At 37.7% G+C, this 19,067-nt stretch overlaps 2 protein-coding genes across 2 annotated transcripts in view; one reads left to right on the top strand and one right to left on the bottom strand.

Annotated features, from left to right (window-relative positions):
• The window catches only part of LOC136254643 (uncharacterized), a 217,115-nt gene that overhangs the window by 186,452 nt on the left and 11,596 nt on the right, over positions 1-19,067 (top strand). The window lies entirely within an intron of this gene.
• The window catches only part of LOC136254618 (uncharacterized), a 248,088-nt gene that overhangs the window by 219,989 nt on the left and 9,032 nt on the right, over positions 1-19,067 (bottom strand). Inside the window, exons 2-4 of the mRNA XM_066047362.1 lie at positions 17,659-17,767; positions 15,810-16,221; positions 3,333-3,401 (exon numbers count right to left, since the gene is read on the bottom strand). Coding sequence (XP_065903434.1) covers positions 3,333-3,401; positions 15,810-16,221 — 481 coding nt within the window. The 5' untranslated portion in view covers positions 17,659-17,767. The remainder of the gene's footprint in view (positions 1-3,332; positions 3,402-15,809; positions 16,222-17,658; positions 17,768-19,067) is intronic.

Here is a 19,067-nt window from a genome sequence, read left to right as displayed (position 1 = left end):
CATAACAAGGCTTCCACACACACAAAATCAAACTTACGTTTTTACCAGAAATGGATTGCTGGCCTAATACACTATCATATTCCACACTGTACTTCCTTCAGGACTGGCAAGTCTGGTTTCTGTGGCAGCTTTCTTCCGACCCTGTCAAAGCCACGAGTGGGAGATTGGTGCCATTGAATGGCCATGGCTTTGTGATAATGGTGTGTAGTGAGCTGGGACTTCACAGAGAACTCGCTAATAGTGTTCTCAGTCAATTTGGAGTGATTTGAGGGCCATGGAGAACCCAAACTTGGCCTCTGGATTCCAATCGTCTTCTTGCTTCATTTTATACCCTTATATTAAGCCCACCCACCACCCTCCCACCCTATTACTACCACCTGTGATATTATTACCCGCTTGAGAAAAGCTGCCCAAAACAGGGCTAATTTTGGGTATCAGAAATGTATACACCCACTCAGTGATAGCTAGTAAATAGATGCATACTTAGTGCAAATTTTGTTTGCACAGCTGTAGGCACTGGGAAGTTATTACACAATGATTACTTAAAATCGCCATATCTCCTAACGAAGCTTTGTGCGTCAAAGCCGGGTTTTGTCAAATTCAGTCACATATGAAGAAATTCTCAGCACAAAGAAAAAGCACATAAAATAAAAGCATAATGCATTTCTGAAAAGCATAAAAACAAGCATATTAGGCAGAAAATTGGGGAATTACCAAAAAGCATAATAGGCAAATTTTGGAGCATAATAGACTCAAGCCTAGTTTCCATGACATGGAGATGTACTTACTAGGAGGGGACATGTGTAATACTGTGCTATTAAGATATACTGTAGTAATGTTGTGTTGTTTTAGTTCTAAGGAACTATAACCAAAGCACAGGATTTAATTCTACCCCCAATAATTTGCTAGACATTTTTTAAGTTATCTCTTAAGTACTCTTACTACCAATGTTTTAGACTTCACCTTTTAACTGATCATCAATCCATAAAGCATTTATAAAAATATTTGCTATCCAAAATAACACTTTAGAATGACGATCGAGATAAGCACCACTAAAATTAGTTTAGTATCATTAGGAATACTGTGTGTGACTGCAGAAACAAATATACACTGCTGTATTGGATGGCAATCTCAGATCATAAATTTCCTGGGCTCCTAGACCCCCTAGTTTCAAGTACATCCAATATTTCTGGGTACCCCAATCATGAGGTGCTAGCTACGCGTACGAGAGGAGAAAAATATGAGCAAAATCAAGCCCCAAGGATGCAAGGCCATAGGTCAGCTTTTGGTTCCACAAGAAGAAGTAGGCACAGGCTGATTATTCTGACATAATTTAAAGTATAATAGGTGACCAAAAGCATCAAGCATAATGCCAGCATAATAGGGACAATATTTGAAAATTTAATTAAAATGTGCAATACGCATGCCTGAAAGAAAGCAAATATTCACTGCCAATAGTATTATTAGTGAATTTCATATTTAAAAACAAGTTATTAAACCGTTTCTTTGTTGGTTATTCACACTTTGTAGAAATAAGATTGAGATACTCTAATACAGCAGTCACTTACTCTAATACAGCAGTCAAGAAAGGCTGATTATACTCTAATAAGACAGTCAGTTCTAGAGCATGATCTAGCATAATTTTGAACATAATAGGCTTAATTTTTGAGCAATGCTCAAAAGCCAAACGTATAATAGGTAAAATTTTGGGCATACTAGGCTGGAGTCTAAAAAGAAGTGATATTCAAGGGTGTACCAAGGGAGGTTTTTAGCAGTAGTAAGCAAAGTAGTGGCCAGTGTGTTGCTGCTGATTTGTTGGCAAACACAAAATCAACACAAGTAGCTACATCCAACTACATTCAGTATTACAGTGTCGGATCTGTGGAGCTGTACCTCTCCCCCTCCCCAAACAATATAATTATGGTTATACAAGATAGAGATATTCTAATAAAGCCGTCAGTGTAATACTCTAATAGAACAGTCACCACATGTAGCTCTATTAAAAATCTTCTTAGTATGAAAACTTGCATCTGCAGCACTATCCCATGGGTACACTTAGCCTGCTAAGAAAATTTACAAATTAAATGTACATGGTCCCTTGTATGTAATGACAATTTACTTTAGGCTCATGGCTGAACTATGTGAGTACTCATGATTGTCACTGATTACTGCAGCTCTTGATCAATTTGCATTTAGTGTTGTAATGTTAACTTCAGGGGCATCAGAGTAAAAGTGAAAAGGCTTAGTATGGGACATGCCCAAGGAAAATTGTAAGATTAAACATTTTGAGATACTATTTTGAGGCACTCTCTGTGCTGTAGTACTGTGTACAAGGTGCTAGTTAGCTAGCTACCTAACAGGTGTTCAATGGTAAACTGGTGACTGACCAAAATGCACCTCTAAAATACTGTTTAACTCTTAAACCTGATTATTTGAGTTTATTAACTAAGAGATAAGCTGTACGGAATGCTTCTTTAGCAGCTACAACGAGAAACAAATTAGCCAAAGCCAGTATAACATTAATTATTTCTGGAGGCACTTAATATGAATGAAGTCGAGATGAAGCTGATCTGAGTGAAAGACAGGTTAGATATTGTGTTGTCATTGTTGTGATTAAATAAAATTAATGTCAATTATTGCTTGTGAACTTTTAGTATTTACTTCATCATCATCAAGTAAAAGTTTTTGCTTTAGTCAAAAAGTGGTGAGGCTCTGACCTCACCGGTAACACCTACTCTGATCCCCTTGTTTAACTGGCACTCCATAGCTACAGTAATCTGTTATCTAGCTAGCTAGTTAGAACTGGGTACAGTATACATGTATGAAACTGCATAATACATGTTGAATAATAATATAATTGGCTTTATTGTTTAATGATACATAGGAATTGTATGTAATTGTGAGTCCGTCAGGTATATAATTATATAGGTCAATTCAGTAGCTGAAAGTTGACCATATACTGTAGGTACTATATTGTGTAGCACTCAGACTAATGGAATTTGACAATCTGCAAAATTAAATCTTCACCATGCCTAGGACCTATGTCCAGCCCCTTTCATCTTGGATTTACTTTGCAGTGGAAACCCCCTTTGAAAAATTCTGGGCATGCCCTGGGATATGTATGCCAAAACAGCCTAATAGCATGGACTTCAAAAATAAACTGGGGTTAAAAAGTTAAAAAATTAAAGGTGGCAGCCAGAAAAATGTTTATGAAAATATGCATTTTTAAAAATAAATATCATTGCACCAAGTATTGGTCATTATGTGCCATGCCCCATAAACATTAATAATATTATTAAAGGTTTCTTGATGTGTGAATGTTATAAGTTTACCTTCAATTTGTTTTTTTTTCTTCAAATATTTCTTATCCAGTAGTACATGTGTAGATGCTGAATGATGGCCTAAACAAATATACACATTCAGAATTGCTAGAATAATAGAATAGCATTACCAGTAAATATTTAATAGTGTAGCTATAATATCCATATACCACTTTTGCACCAAACTTCAAAAGGAAGAGAAGGTGTATAATAGCACTGCTATCAGTGCTCAGGAATGCATTAACAAGAAATGGAGGTAGTATATACAAGTTATATCCCTCCTAAGAGGGATATCAAATGGTACAATCGTACCATTTAAGTAGGGATCGTGGTGAATGTTTCACGCGACGCCCAAAATTCCTCTTTTAAAAATCATCCTATAGACATTTTACATGGCAAAAATCACTAGTACTAGTCCATATAATACATAAAACAGGATTAAATACAACAAAACACTTACAGGTGGCCGGATATTAATTTTTTTAAATCGCAAAAAACTCCAATAATTTTAGTCTCACTGCCTCACTGCCAGCCTCACTACCTACCTCACTGCCTGACCACAGTCACAAGGCTAGAGGCCAAATGAAGCAGTGCATGGTCAGCATTTTATGTCACAATAACAAACTCACCAGTGGGATGTGCCTTTTGGGGTTCCAATGAGTGTAGGTCCTCTGTGCCTTGTCTTTTCTTTTATCTTCAATCAGGCTGCTTGTCTTCTTCTTCTTCATCCAACAAAACCATATCAAGGTGTTAATTTTCTGGGTATCAATGCTTTCTTTCAGCAGCATAAAATTAGATGCCACAGAATTATTTCAGAGCTGGATTTCAGAAGCACAGTGAAACAAGAGATGAATGATGGTGTTACAGCATAGCTCAGTGGGAAAGTCCCTACTATGGCACTTCAGCTATTATTTTGTTCAGTACCAAAGTAGGGACTTCCACTGAGCTATGCTGAAACACCATCATTCATCTCTTGTTTCACTACTTGTTTTTTGCATAGATCTCTACTTCATTTTTAAATTAACAACTTTAAAAATACTATAGCTTGTATATACTACCTCCATTTCTCATTAATGCATTCCAAGCATTCTCAGAAATTATTCGATTTCTTTGATGAACCAGTGTGATCTCCTCGGATGTAATATAGTAGCATTTCACAGGATTGATAGTAGGTTTTAGTTTTGTAAAGTGAGCCAAAGCATAGATAAGTTGTGGATTTGGAGAAGAATAGAGTTTAAACTCTATTCTTCTCCAAATCCACAACTTAAACTCTATTCTTCTCCAAATCCACAACTTATCTATGCTTTGGCTCACTGTGCAAAAAGTGGGATATAAGATGGTATTTCCAGTGGCTTATTGAATACAAATAAGCCTTAATATAAATCCTGTATTATACTCATTTTATACTTTAGTATAATCCATACTATACTATTGCATATATGGTTTCAGTTTATTTACCACATTACCTCAAATAGCTTATATCTAATATAATGCCCACACTATACCATCACATATATGGTCTCAGTATATTTAACACATTAACTGAAGTCTTACATGAGATTGTTAGTATAATACAGGTTATACCAAGCTTTTTTGTATTCAATAAGCCACTGGAAATACCATCTTATATCCCTCTTTTTTCACAGTGTTTGTTGTTTTACTGAATGAAGGTCACAGATTAGTTTATATTGCTGTTTTGGTTGAATTCTAGTCATGCGGAGATGTTCGAACACTGGGTATAGTGCTTAATTGATTTGGCCAATGCTATAAACATATTCACTACTTTAGTTTATTCATAGCTAGTAAAATAAGTACTTTAGTGCATTTGAATCGTCTTTATATTGCTGTTTTTGACATCTGGCGCGATGTCACACATGGGTAGTGACTGGGCTTGGCAATTAATTGACTAGGCCATTATAGTGCTGTAAACATATTCACTGCTTTATTTTATTATAGTAAGTACTTTATAGTACACTAATAAGTAAACTTGCATTCAGGCTTCCTGTATTAATTGCATACCCACTATCGAAGCGATCTACATGCTTGCATTGATACACTTATGTTCGGCCTCTCAGCAGCACCTTGTCATTGCTCTTACGATGTTATCCACAATTGAAATTTACATGGTCCCATATAAATGCACTTGCAAAGCATTTCTGCAGTTTCCCACACTTGCAGGTGAGTCACCCAAGTGGAATATATTAGTTGTAACATGGGCACTTGTGATTTGCCAAAAATATACGCACTCGCACTCAGACTATGCCCTCATGCACATGCATATATTTCAGGCAAATCACAAGTTCCCATGTTACACACACACACACACACACACATATATATCAAGACACATGATAATGTGTCATGCAGCCAAGTACAGCTAGTGCTAGCATGACAGACAAGTATGTGTTTTACAGGAACCAAGAAAATGCCATTTTCACACATCCATAGCTCGATAATGGCAGGACGGAAATTAACCATTTTTGCTGTGGAGACTGCCTCAGCGTAGGGCACCTCCCATTCCAAATTTGAGGTGAATACTCCCATCCATCACTGAGATATTCTCCTTCAAAGTTCGTCATATATTCTTCATATTTTTCTTCTTAATCTTTTTCTTCTTGTACACTTTAGAAAATTGCAATAACTCGCGCATGCGTTTGTCAATTTACATAAAATTTGGAGGGCAGTAGGAACGTAATACTGCACATTTACAGTCCAAGTTTAGTAGAGATTAGACAAAGAGCAAGGTAGTTATGTGTGATTTTTAAAAAATCTAAAGGTGAAATGTTGTCATGGCTCCAGGGTGAACCGCTTGACAGAATTACTTGAAAATCAGTCTGTATATGGAATAACTATCACAGTGCAAACCTTTTGTGGTTTGAAAGAAATCGCATTAACAGTCATGGAGTTATAACAAAAATGCCAAGTATGTGTAAAAAACACACGATCGAGTTTTGTTAACAAAAAAAGTGTTACTTGTCACGCCTACCAGGAAACTAGTTTATGGAATCAGCTGAAAATAGGTACAGAGGTAGATAAATTGTTTTAGAACAAGCTTTCATTGGTTTATAAGGAATCAGATAAAAACTACTGAGCTACACTACGAAAGTCAAACAAATGCGCGATCAAGATATACTCTAATAGTGCAGTCACCCTAATAGAACATTCAGCTTCATAATAAATCTTTCTATTAGAACATTCAGCTACAATCAAGTCACCAGGTACAGAGATCAGCTAACAACCAGTTACCCAAAAGAGAGTTCAACTACAATCAAGTCACCTTGTAGAAAGTTCAAGTACAAAAAAAATTGCACTGTAGAGAGTTCATTTACAAACAAGTCACCTGTAGAGAGCTTAACTACAAACAAGTCACCCTGAAGAAATTCAGCAATAAATAAGTCACCCTGTAGAATTCAGCTACAAATAAATCACCCTGTAGAGAGTTCAGCTACAAATAAGTCACTCTGTAGATAATTCAACTACAAACAAGTCACCCTGTAGTGAGTTCAGTTACAAATGTCACCCTGGAGAGAGTTAAACTATGAACAACTCACTCTGTAGTGAGTTCAGTTACAAATAAGTCACCCTGGAGAGAGTTCAGCTACAAACAAGTCATCCTGGAGAGAGTTCAGTTACAAACAAATTACCCTGTAGAGAATTCAGTTACAAAATATATACTGTAAGTCATCCTGTAGGAGTTCAACTACAGACAAGTCACCCTGTAGTGAGTTCAGTTACAAATAAGTCACCCTGGAGAGAGTTCAGCTACACACAAATCACCTTGTAGTGAGTTCAGTTACAAATAAGTCACCCTGTAGAGAGTTTAACAACAAACAAGTCACCCTATAGAAAGTTCAGCTACAAATAAATCACCCTGTAGAGAGTTCAGCAACAAACAAGTCACCCTGTAGATTTCAGCTACAAACAAGTTACCTTGATTTCTGCTACAAAGTAGTCTACCTGTAGGAGAGAGGACATGTGATAATTTTCATACAGTATCAATTTTTTTTTAAATGCATCATTATAAAAAAGTATCCATAGAATTCAGGTCTTGATGTCTTCTCCTTTCTGCAGAAAAAGACAAGTAAAAGAACTACAAAGCTGGCTACGGGCTGGCTTTGGAGTATACAAATACAAAAAGAAGTGATATCTATACAAAAACAGCCAAGCTGTAAAAAAAGGGTGCGGCCTCCAAAAATCCAGGGTGAAAAAAGATGTAAAATAAAAGGTGGCAGTCAAGAAATGGTTGTGATGGTACAGTAGGTTAATAGCAAAGATTTTAATAACAACAATTCAGGTGAATTTGGTGACGAATCCTAGGAGAAGGCAACACAAATTCACCTAAATTGTTGTTATTAAAATTTTTGACTTTAACCTACCATCACAGCCATTTCTTGGCCACTACCTTTTGATATTCTAATAGTGCAGTCACTCTAATAGAACATCCATCTGCGCAATAAACCACTGTATTAGAATGTTCAGCTACAATCAACTCACCATGTAGAGAGTTCAGCTAACAACATAAGGAGTTCAACTACAATCAAGTCACCCTTCAACTAGTATCAAAAACTAATAGCCCTGTAGAGAGTTCAGTTACAAACAAGTCACCCTGTAGAGAGTTCAACTACAAACAAGTTACCCTGAAGACAATTCAGCAGCAAACAAATCACTCTGTAGAGAATTCACTACATTTCAAGTCACCCCATAAAGAGCTCAGTAGAGATAAGCTAGAAACAGTTCACCCTGTAGAGATCAGCTAGAAACATATAACCCTGTAGAGAGATCAGCTAGAAACAACTCACCCTGTAGAGAGTTCAACTGGAAACAAAGCCACCCATAGAGAGATCAGCTAGCACCCTATATATACATAATTCAGCTAGATTTCGTAAAGTGTTTCTGCTAGAAATAAGCAACCCTGTAGAGAGTTCAGCTACAAACAAACTCTTTCAGTAGAAAGATCAGCTAGAAGCAAGTTATACTACAAAGAGTTCAATTCACTCTGTAGAGAGATCAAGTAACCTTGTAAAGAGATAAATTACATTTCAAATCACCGTGTTGAGAGATCACTCACCTTGTAAAGAGACAAGCTACATTTCAAATCATCCTGTAGAGAGATCAGCTCGAAACAAATCACCCTGTAGACAGATCTGGTAGAAACAAGTCACCCTGTAGAGAAATCAGCTAGAAACAACTCACACTGTAGAGATCAGCTAGAAACAAATCACTCTGTAGAGAGATCAGTTAGAAATAAGTTACCCTGTAGACAGTTCAGCTGGAAACAAGTCACCCATAGAGAGATAAGCTAAAAACAAACCACCTGGAGAGAATTCAGCTACACTTCATAGAGTGATTCAGCTAGAAATAAGCAACCCTGTAGAGAATTCAGCTGCAAACAAACTCTTTCAGTAGAGAGATCAGGTTATCTTGCAAAGGGTTTAATCAACTACATTTGAAGTCACCCTGTTGAGAGAACAGCTAGAAACAAGTATAACCTTGTAAAGAGATAAGCTACATTTCAAATCACCCTGTAGAGAGATCAGCTCGAAACAAATCACCCTGTAGAGAGTTCAGCCAGTAAGAAGTCACCCTGTAAAGAAAAAATCACCTGTTAGAAACAAGTCACCCTGGGGCAAAATTAGCCACATTTCAATCACCCTGTTTAGAAAGATCAGCTTGAAACAAATCACACTATAGAAGGATCAGTTAGAAACAAGTCACCCTGTAGAAAGATCAGCTAGAAACAAATCACCCTGTAGAAAGATCAGATAGATTGAAGTCCACACCGTGTAGCACAACCAGAGAACAGTGCAATGAAATACCTATGGATTATCCATGAACAGTAAAATAATCCCCATTAAGTGCCATGAAAGTCATTTCATTGATATTTCATTGTAATATCCATGCCATGAAATGTGAATGCCATGAAATGTGACTGGATTTTGGAAAAACAATCCAAATCACACATTAGAAGTTTCGAGATAAATAGTTTTAAAGAATTCAAACTGGCATAACTCTCCAAGGATAGCAAGCATGCATATGAAAGTTACACAAAAGATGCATCAATCTATTACCTTTCAGGCCACTTCCAGTATTGTAGCTGCTAGTAAAGTTTCCCGCCAAATAAGATAGAAAATCTGAGCAGTTGGACGAGCGAAGTAGTATCACGAGTGCTCACAATGGGGTGGGGGGTGGCGGGGGACAAGGGTTAGACCTCAAAATGGAAGCAAACCACAATTGGAGTCCAGAGATGACATTACAGGGCTGTGCTGGCTCCTTAGTGGCTGATATGCACAGAAAAACGTCTGGCCAATGTTATCAGTCTGTCCACCAGTAAACCACTGGTTCTTACCAAGCCAGGACCTTCACAAGGCCTACAACCATCACTCGAGCTCTACACACCACCCAGAAAAGACGTCTGTTGAAACCAACCTCAAGTAGTTTGAGTGGCACTGAGTGTCAAATCTACTAGTACAATAGTGTAGCTTTCCACTGGAGATGTTAGTTTGATTTTTCCTGATGTGCGATTTGGATCGGTTTTGTAAAATCTGGTCACAAATACTCATGATTTTATGGTAATTTTATAGCACTGACAAATTATTTTATGGCATAAGAAAATTTCATGGGTGCAGTGGCCATGAATGTCAAATTTTCATAGGCAGCGTCCTTGAAAACTACATGGTTTACCATCACATTTTCATAGGCTCATTTCTGGGAGTTCAGCTAGAAATAAGTCAGATCAGCTAGAAACAATCATGCTGTAGAGAGACCAGCTGGAAAAAAATCACTCTATAGAGAGATCAGCTGGAAACAAGGCACAGAGATCAGCGTGATCAAGTCACCCTGCAAGAGACCAACTACTTTTCAAGTCACCCCATGGAGAATCCAGCTATGAACAAATCTCTGGGTAGAAAGATCATCTAGAAATAAATCACCCTGCACAGTATTCAGTTAGAAACAAATCCCCCTGTAGAGAGATCGGTTAGGCAAGTTACCCTGTTACCTGCAAAGAATTCAACTATTTTCAAGTCACCCTGTAGAGAGCTCAGTAGAAACAAGCAGCCCTGTAAAGGGATCAGCTAGAAACAAATCACCCTATAGAGCGATCAGCCAGAAACAAATCACCCTGCAGAGAAATCAACTGGATCAAGTCACCCAGTAGGGTGTTCAACTACATTTCAAGTCACCCTGTAGAGAGTGTAGCTATAAATAAGTCACCCTGTAGAGAGATCAGTTAGGCAAGTTAACCTATTGCCTGCAAAGAGTTCAACTATTTTCAAGTCACCCTGTAGAGAGCTCAGTAGAAACAAACAGCCCTGTAGAGAGATCAACTAGAAACAAATCACCCTATAGAGAGATCAGCCAGAAACAAATCACCCTGCAGAGAAATCAGCTGGATCAAGTCACCCAGTAGAGTGTTCAACTACATTTCAAGTCACCCTGCAGGGGTGTAGGAAGATATTTAACTTATGGGTGCCCAGTGTTAAAGCTGAAGACCAAAAAAAAAATGTCACGAGTGTACGTGTCTGCTTTATTAGAGTATCTCGATCTTTTCAATGATATATAGTACAGTGGGCTGACACCCATTAGTTATGCAACTGGAAACATTTATGGGTGCCCAAGTACCCATGGCACCCATGCTTCCTACGCCCCTGCCCTGTAGACAGTGTAGCTAGAAACAAGCCAACCTGTAGAGAGATCAGCTAGAAACAAGTCACCCTGTAGAGAGTTCAGCTGGAAACAAGTCACCCTGTAGAAAGATCAGCAAGAAACAATTCATCCTGTAGAGATCAGCTAGAAACAAATTACCCTGTAGAGAGATCATCTAGAAACAAGTCACCCTGTAGAGAGATCAGCTGGAAACAGGAGAGAATTCAGCTACATTTCATAGAGTGTTTCAGCTAGAAATAAGCCACCATGTGATGAGTTCAACTACAAACCATTCACCATGTAGTTGCACAGTTACATTATGAGGCTCCCTGTAGGACTACATACACATTTCCCTGTAGAGTATTCAGCCGCAAACAGTTTAACCTTTGCAACTTATTTTTATGATCAATCAACACAATTAAAAATTATTGCCAAAAGTACATGTAGCTAAACAAATCATTAAAGTCTTCTTCTTCATAATAATCTTCTCTCTAGATTTGTGATAAGAAAATGATAGCTTAAAAGAAATACCTAAAGCTAACCATAGGCTGGCTTTAGGTATGAAATTACAAATATCTAATCAAAAACAGCCAAGCTGTAAAAAAAGGGTGCGGCCTCCAAAAAATCCAGGGTAAAAAAAGATGTGAAATCAAAGGTGGCAACCAAGAAATGGCTGTGATGGTAGGTTAATGGCAAAAATTTTAATAACGACAATTCAGGTGAATTTGGTGTCGAATCCTAGTGAAACTTGGAGGAGGCAACACAAATTCACCTGAATTTTTGTTATTAAAATTTTTGCCATTAATCTACCATCACAGCCATTTCTTGGACACTTATCTTGTGACTTATCTGTGTGACTTATCTTTATGATCAATCAACACCATTGCCTAAATGTACATGTAGCTAAACAAATCATTTAAATCTTCATAATAATCTTCTTTCTATGGTGAAGATAAAGACAAGTTTTAAATAAATACCTAAAGCTGGCCATAGGCTGGCTTTAGGTATGAATATAAAAAAAGAAGCGATATCTAATCAAAAAACAGCCAAGCTGTAAAAAAAAGAGTTCAGCTATAACAAATCAACCTGCAGAGAGATCAGCTACAAACAAATCACCTTATAGAGAGTTCAGCTACAAACAAATTACCCTGTAGAGAGATCGGCTACAAACAAATCAACCTGCAGAAAGATCAGCTACACACAAATCAACTTGTAGAGAGATCAGCTACAAACAAATTACTCTGTAGAGAGATCAGCTAGAAACTAGACACAATGTAAGGAGTTCAGCTACAAGCAAATCACCCTGTAGAGAATTCAGCTACAAACAAATCAACCTGTAAAGCGATCAGCTAGAAACAAATCACCCTGAAGAGAGGTCAGCTACAAAAAATTACATTGTAGAGAGATCAGCTACAAACAAAACACTTTGCAGAGTGTTCAGCTACAAACAAATCAACTTGTAGAGAGATCAGCTAGAAACAATTCAACCTGCAGAGAGATCAGCTACAAACAAATCAGCTTGTAGAGAGATCAGTTACACACAAATCAACCTGTATAGAGATAAGCTAGAAACAAATCAGCCTGTAGAGAGTTCAGCTACAAGCAAATCACCCTGTAGAGACATCAGCTAGAAACTAGACACAATGTAAGGAGTTCAGCTACAAGCAAATCACCCTGTAGAGAGTTCAACTAAAACAAATCAACCTGCAGAGAGATCAGCTACAAACAAATCACCTTATAGAGAGTTCAGCTACAAACAAATTACCCTGTAGTGAGATCGGCTAAAAAATCAACCTGCAGAAAGATCAACTACACACAAATCAACTTGTAGAGAGATCAGCTACAAACAAATCACCCTGTAGAGAGATCAGCTAGAAACTAGACACAATGCAAGGAGTTCAGCTCAGCGTTGAAACCGGGTAGGGTCATCCGGGTCAACCGGGTCACATTTTCTCACAAATTATCCCGGTCTGACCCAGATTGGATCACGTGAGAAACGAAATTGTTCGTTTGACGACGTAGAAACTCATAAATGCTATCGCGTAGCTCTTTCGTGAGCCACGCCCACTTATCGCATTATAAACATATGTTCAACCACGTCCATTTATTAGTAAGTGCAGTATGTAGCACGAAACTGAGGGTATCTATGGTGAGGGGTAGCTATTGTAGTAGGTGATGACCTTTTTTTTTTTTTTGGTCTTCAACCTACAACTAGGCTAAAGTTGCAATTATAAAAGTCTGGATCCGCCCTTGTTTACTCAACACGAATCAAACGCTCAAAACGTAGTCTCGCTCGCTCGAGACTAGCCAAAAATTAGCTCTTATCGCACGCCTCGGCTTTAATTAAACCGGGTCAAATCCGGGTGAGTGGGTCATCCGGGTCAGCAGTAGTGACCCGGTTTCAATGCTGGTTCAGCTACAAGAAAATCACCCTTTAGTGAGTTCAGCTACAAACAAATCAACCTTCAGTGAGATCACCTACAAAAACGCACCTTGTACAGAGTTCAGTTACAAACAAATTACCCTGTAGAGAGATCAGGTAGAAGAATTCACCTTGTAGAGAGTTCAGCAACAAAGAAACCACCATGTAGAGAGTCCAGCTGCAAACAAATCACCCTGTAGAAATTCAGTTACAAACAAATCACCCAGTAGAAAGATCAGCTAGAAGAAGTTACCTTGTAGAGAGTTCCGCTACAAAGAAACCACCAAATAGAGAGTTCAGCTACAAAGAAATTACCCCGTAGAGAGTTCAGCTAGAAGAAGTCACCTTGTAAAGAGTTCAGCTACAAAGAAACCATCATGTAGAGAGTTCAGCTACAAAGAAACCACCATGTAGAGTATTTAGCTGCAAGAAATCACCTGTAGAGAGTTCAGCTACAAACAAATCACCCTGTAGAGAGATCAGCTAGAAGAGGTCACCTTGTAGAGAGTTCAGCTACAAAGAAACCACCACATAAAGAGTTCAGCTGCAAATAAATCACCTGTAGAGAGTTCAGCTACAAACAAATCCCCCTGTAGAGGGATCAGCTAGAAGAAGTCACCTTGTAGAGAGTTCAGCTACAAACAAATCACCCTGTACAGAGATCAGCTAGAAGTAGTTACCTTGTAGATAGTTCAGTTACAAACAATTCACCCTGTAGAAAGATCAGCTAGAAGAAGTCACCGTGTAGAGTGTTCATGATCAGTTACAAAGAAACCATCATGTAGAGAGTTCAGCTGCAAACAAATCACTCTGTAGAGAGTTCAGCTACGAAGAAACCGCCATGTAGAGAGTTCAGCTACAAACAAATCACCCTGTACAGAGATCAGCTAGAAGTAGTTACCTTGTAGATAGTTCAGTTACAAACAATTCACCCTGTAGAAAGATCAGCTAGAAGAAGTCACCTTGTAGAGTGTTCATGATCAGTTACAAAGAAACCATCATGTAGAGAGTTCAGCTGCAAACATATCACTCTGTAGAGAGTTCAGCTACGAAGAAACCGCCATGTAGAGAGTTCAGCTACAAACAAATCACCCTGTATAGAGATCAGCTAGAAGTAGTTACCTTGTAGATAGTTCAGCTACAAACAATTCACCCTGTAGAAAGATCAGCTAGAAGAAGTCACCTTGTAGAGTGTTCATGATCAGTTACAAAGAAACCATCATGTAGAGAGTTCAGCTGCAAACAAATCACTCTGTAGAGAGTTCAGCTACAAAGAAACCACCATTTAGAGAGTTAAGCCTCAAACAAACCACCCTGTAGAGAATTCAACTACAACACATCACCCTGTAGAGAAGAAGTTACCTTGTAGAGAGTTCAGCTACAAAGAAACCATCATGTAGAGAGTTCAGCTACAAAGAAACCACCATGTAGAGAGTTTAGCTACAAACAAATCACCTGTAGAGCGTTCAGCTAGAAACAAATTACCCAGTAGAGAGATCAGCTGGAAGAAGTCACCTTGTAAAGAGTTCAGCTACAAAGAAACCATCATGTAGAGCGTTCAACTGCAAACAAATCACCCTGTAGAGAGTTCAGCTAGACAAAGTCACCTTATAGAGAGTTCAGCTACAAAGAAACCATCATGTAGAGAGTTCAGGTACAAAGAAACCACCGTGTAGAGAGTTTAGCTGTAAACAAGTCACCTGTAGAGAGTTCAGCTAGAAACAAATCACCCTGTAGAGAGACAAGCTAGAAGAGGTCACCTTGTAGAGAGTTCAGCTACAAAAAGAAACCATCCTGTATATAGTTCAGCTACATTTCAAGTCACCCAGTAGAGAGATCAGCTGCAAAAAAATATATATATATATATATCCAGTGGGGAATAATGGGCATGTAATAAATATATGCATATAATTTGTATAATTACTAATAAAATCAAAAATAATTGAAGTATTAAAAATCTTCTTTAAGTTCTTTCTTCTTCCTGTGGTAAAGAAAAAAAACACATGGGTTAAAAAAGCTCCAAAGCCAGGCATAGGCTGGCTTTGCACAAACACAAAAAGAAGTGATACCTAATCAAAAACAGCCAAGCTGTAAAAAAAAGGTGCAGCCCCCAGAAAGTCCATGGTGAACAAAGGTGTGAAATCCAAGGTGGTGGTCAAGAAATGGCTGTGATGGTAGGTTAATGGTTAAATTTTAATAACGACAATTCAGGTGAATTTTGTGCCGCTTGGTCTTGGCACAAAATTCACCTGAAATGTCGTTATTAAAATTTAACCATTAACCTACCATCACAGCCATTTCTTTGCTGCCACCTTGGATTTCACATCTTTTTTCACCATGGCCTTTCTGGGGGCCGCACCTTTTTTTACAGCTAGGCTGTTTTTGATTAGATTATATATATATACATGCAACACTTCACTTACCAACATAACCTGTACAATGATACTCATTCACAGTTTGATCAGTACAGTCTTCACAATATTTTGTGTTGTTACTTCTCAGAGCATTTGATTGATCCCCAATAATTTCCCAAACACTATTATTACACTGTAGGTTGTATCGAACTTTATGTATGTCATTAGGACCATCTGATCTGATGTACAATATTGATACTGACATGGAACTGTAATGATCACTAGTATCAGCTCTGGACAAACAGTTGTAATATGTACTGTTGATGATAAAAGATTGGTCAGCATCAGTAGCTTTTGTGGAGATGACTATATCAGTAACGTTGGCCTGAAACTCATCAATGGTACATTGTTGAACACTTATGTCAACAAGAAATGCTAGCAGTAACCATAAAAACCCAGCCACTCTCATCTCTATCACCATCTACGTAGAGATATTAAACATTTTTAAGTTGCATGCATTAGACATAACTGTACATAAATAATCTGCTTATTTTACTATTGTTGCATCATCTTTGAATACAAGAAGTGATGCAAATGAGACATACTCTTGTACGTGTACTTACTATCAAATGTTCACATGGACACAGTGCTACTACTATGTTTAACTCAGACCACTGTTTTGATAATAGCTACTTCATCTATGAATTTGTGTAAAGAATGAACCAGGTTGGAGGGAATTAATCAGGATTTTACTTCAGTTCATGGTACCTTCTGGTCCAATAATTTATGCTAACACTATACAGATTTTGATGTTTTCCAAATGTTGGTATCTTCCTACAGATAAACCATTCCCTAATCCTCCCATTCTAAACAAAGATTACTCAAGCCAAAGCATGACCAACAAAGGAAAGTTCATTATAAAAAGTCAATGCGCTACCCAGCATAGCTTACAATTGAAAATAAGTATTTACCATTCATTTCCAAGGGACCACTATTCTGACTCATCAGAACATCTCAGTCACCATTAAATGATCAAAATAATGATCTTTTACAATAAACAGATTAGGTATGAGCTGCCTACCATGTACTGCATATTTCAGTAGTACTACAGTACAGTATAAGTGACCGGGCCTGCAACAACAGGGCATGTGGGCACAAACTACACCCCGTCATACTACAGGTCATATCTCAGTATTGGAACAAAATATTTGCATTCTGTAACTTGCCTCATAAAGCCAATTAAAAGCATACTAAGGGCTAAATATTTCATTGCCACAACATAATGGTATAAAAAGTTATGAGTCGAGGAAGTTTGAAAAAGTAGGCAAAAATCATGTGCCCAGATGCCCTGTTTTCGCAGGCCCAGTCACATATAGCTAGTAGGGACCATACAGGTATGCAATGTCTTGCCAAGACAAACTACTGAACAAAAAAAACCAACCTTACAAACTAAATACTAATATTAGTTTGCTGAAATCCAGTTTATATGCATATATATGCCTAAAACAATGCTATCAAGTGTGCCACAGAATTTTTAAACTCTGCTAAACTACTGATTTTTCTACTGAGTGACAGACTAACTGACCCACTCCTTCCTTCCTTCCCTCCCTCCCTCCATCCCCTCCCCTCCCCTCCCTCACTCACTCACTCACTCACTCACTCACTCACTCACTCACTCACTCACTCACTCACTCACTCACTCACTCACTCACTCACTCACTCACTCACTGTTACGATGTTTCTGTATAAATGCTAATAAAATGGGCAATTATTGATAATGTCAAGAATTCAAGATAACATCCATATAATACTAGCATTTGAAATAATTATGATATGCACAGTTCATGTGACAGAATTTTGGAAGATCACCCATATAGGCACATTGCTGATTTACAGATTGTAAAGCACTGTAACTCACCAGCCTTGGCAGCAACACGTATGGACAAGTATGGTAATTGAAGGTCTGTACAGAGTTCCTCACCCGTATTTCAGACCTCTGAGAAGATACACCTCAGAACAAAGTTTACCTGTGCAGAAGTATAATACAGGCTTTATTTTGCTCTTACCATTTAATGGTTTTGCTCATATGGGTACATACAGACAACACAGATAGGTAGATAGATAGGTACACACACATTTACAATTTCAATTAATAAACCAGGTGTGCACCCACAGCTGGCCTTCAGCAGGCTGTGGGTGCATGCCTGGTTTAAAAAGCTACCATTATTTCCAAGAAAACATGTCAGCACACCAGGCTTAACATGCAGCAGATTTACTATTAATTGTCACCAACATTTAATTTCATAGTGTGGATTTTGAGTAGCCAATCCACTAATATAATTATTAATATAATATGTGACCATGCACATAAAAATAGTACACAGGTAATAGTTATAGCACTAAAGTGAAATTTTAAGTGAGTCTCATCCTCTATGGAACATCCACGACTGTGGGTCCAACCTGTGGGTAATAAACTTGAACTAATTATGCTTTGAATATAGCCTTTTTTGCTTTTGAGCAGTGCCCAAAAATCCAGCCTATTATGTTCAAAAATATGATTTTCAAGATTATGCTCTAGAGTTGGCTGTTTTATTAAAGTATATCAGCCAGTCCTGACTGCTGTAAAGTGACTGCTCTATTAGAGTATTTCAATCTTATTTCTGTGAAGTTTAAATAATCAGCCAAGAAACAATAAAATAATAACATTGCGCATTTCTTGATATGAAAAATGCAGTATTAATGTGACATTTTACTGTATTTTTGATGTGTGCATTTAGCATTTAATTAAAATTTTTGAAAATTGTCATAATATTATTTGCTGGCATAATGCTTGATGCATTTCTTTTGCTAGCCTGCTATGCTTGAAATATTATGTCGGCATAATTTGCACAAGCCCAGTGGGTAATGATGATTTAATGTAAGTAGCAATTTATGTGTACATGAGTACAGTGGATTTCAGAGTGGGTTATTGTGGGTTGCATTGATCGATTATATAAAATAAATGCAATGAGCAGTATAGTTTAGTCCCATTTTGGAAACCTTTTAGGGTGGTGGTTACATAATTAACAAAGTCATGTTGCCAATACTGTGACTCAATTTTGGTGTTTACAATTGAGCTTCAAAGTTGAAAGCAAAAAAAATTAATAGTGACCGGATTTGCGAAAAGGGGTCTTCCACATACATCCAATATGCCAACTTTGATAATTCATAACCCCAATGAAAAAGCTATTGACTTGAAATTTTGTCAGATGTGAGCACTGACATAGCTTTTGGCTTTGTTAGCATATGTGACTGGCTGAGCAAAAACCTGTCATTTCATGTATTCCT

The sequence above is a fragment of the Dysidea avara genome, chromosome 4, assembly GCF_963678975.1.
Source record: "Dysidea avara chromosome 4, odDysAvar1.4, whole genome shotgun sequence".
NCBI lineage: Eukaryota > Metazoa > Porifera > Demospongiae > Dictyoceratida > Dysideidae > Dysidea > Dysidea avara.
This window is presented reverse-complemented; position numbering and strand designations above follow the sequence as displayed.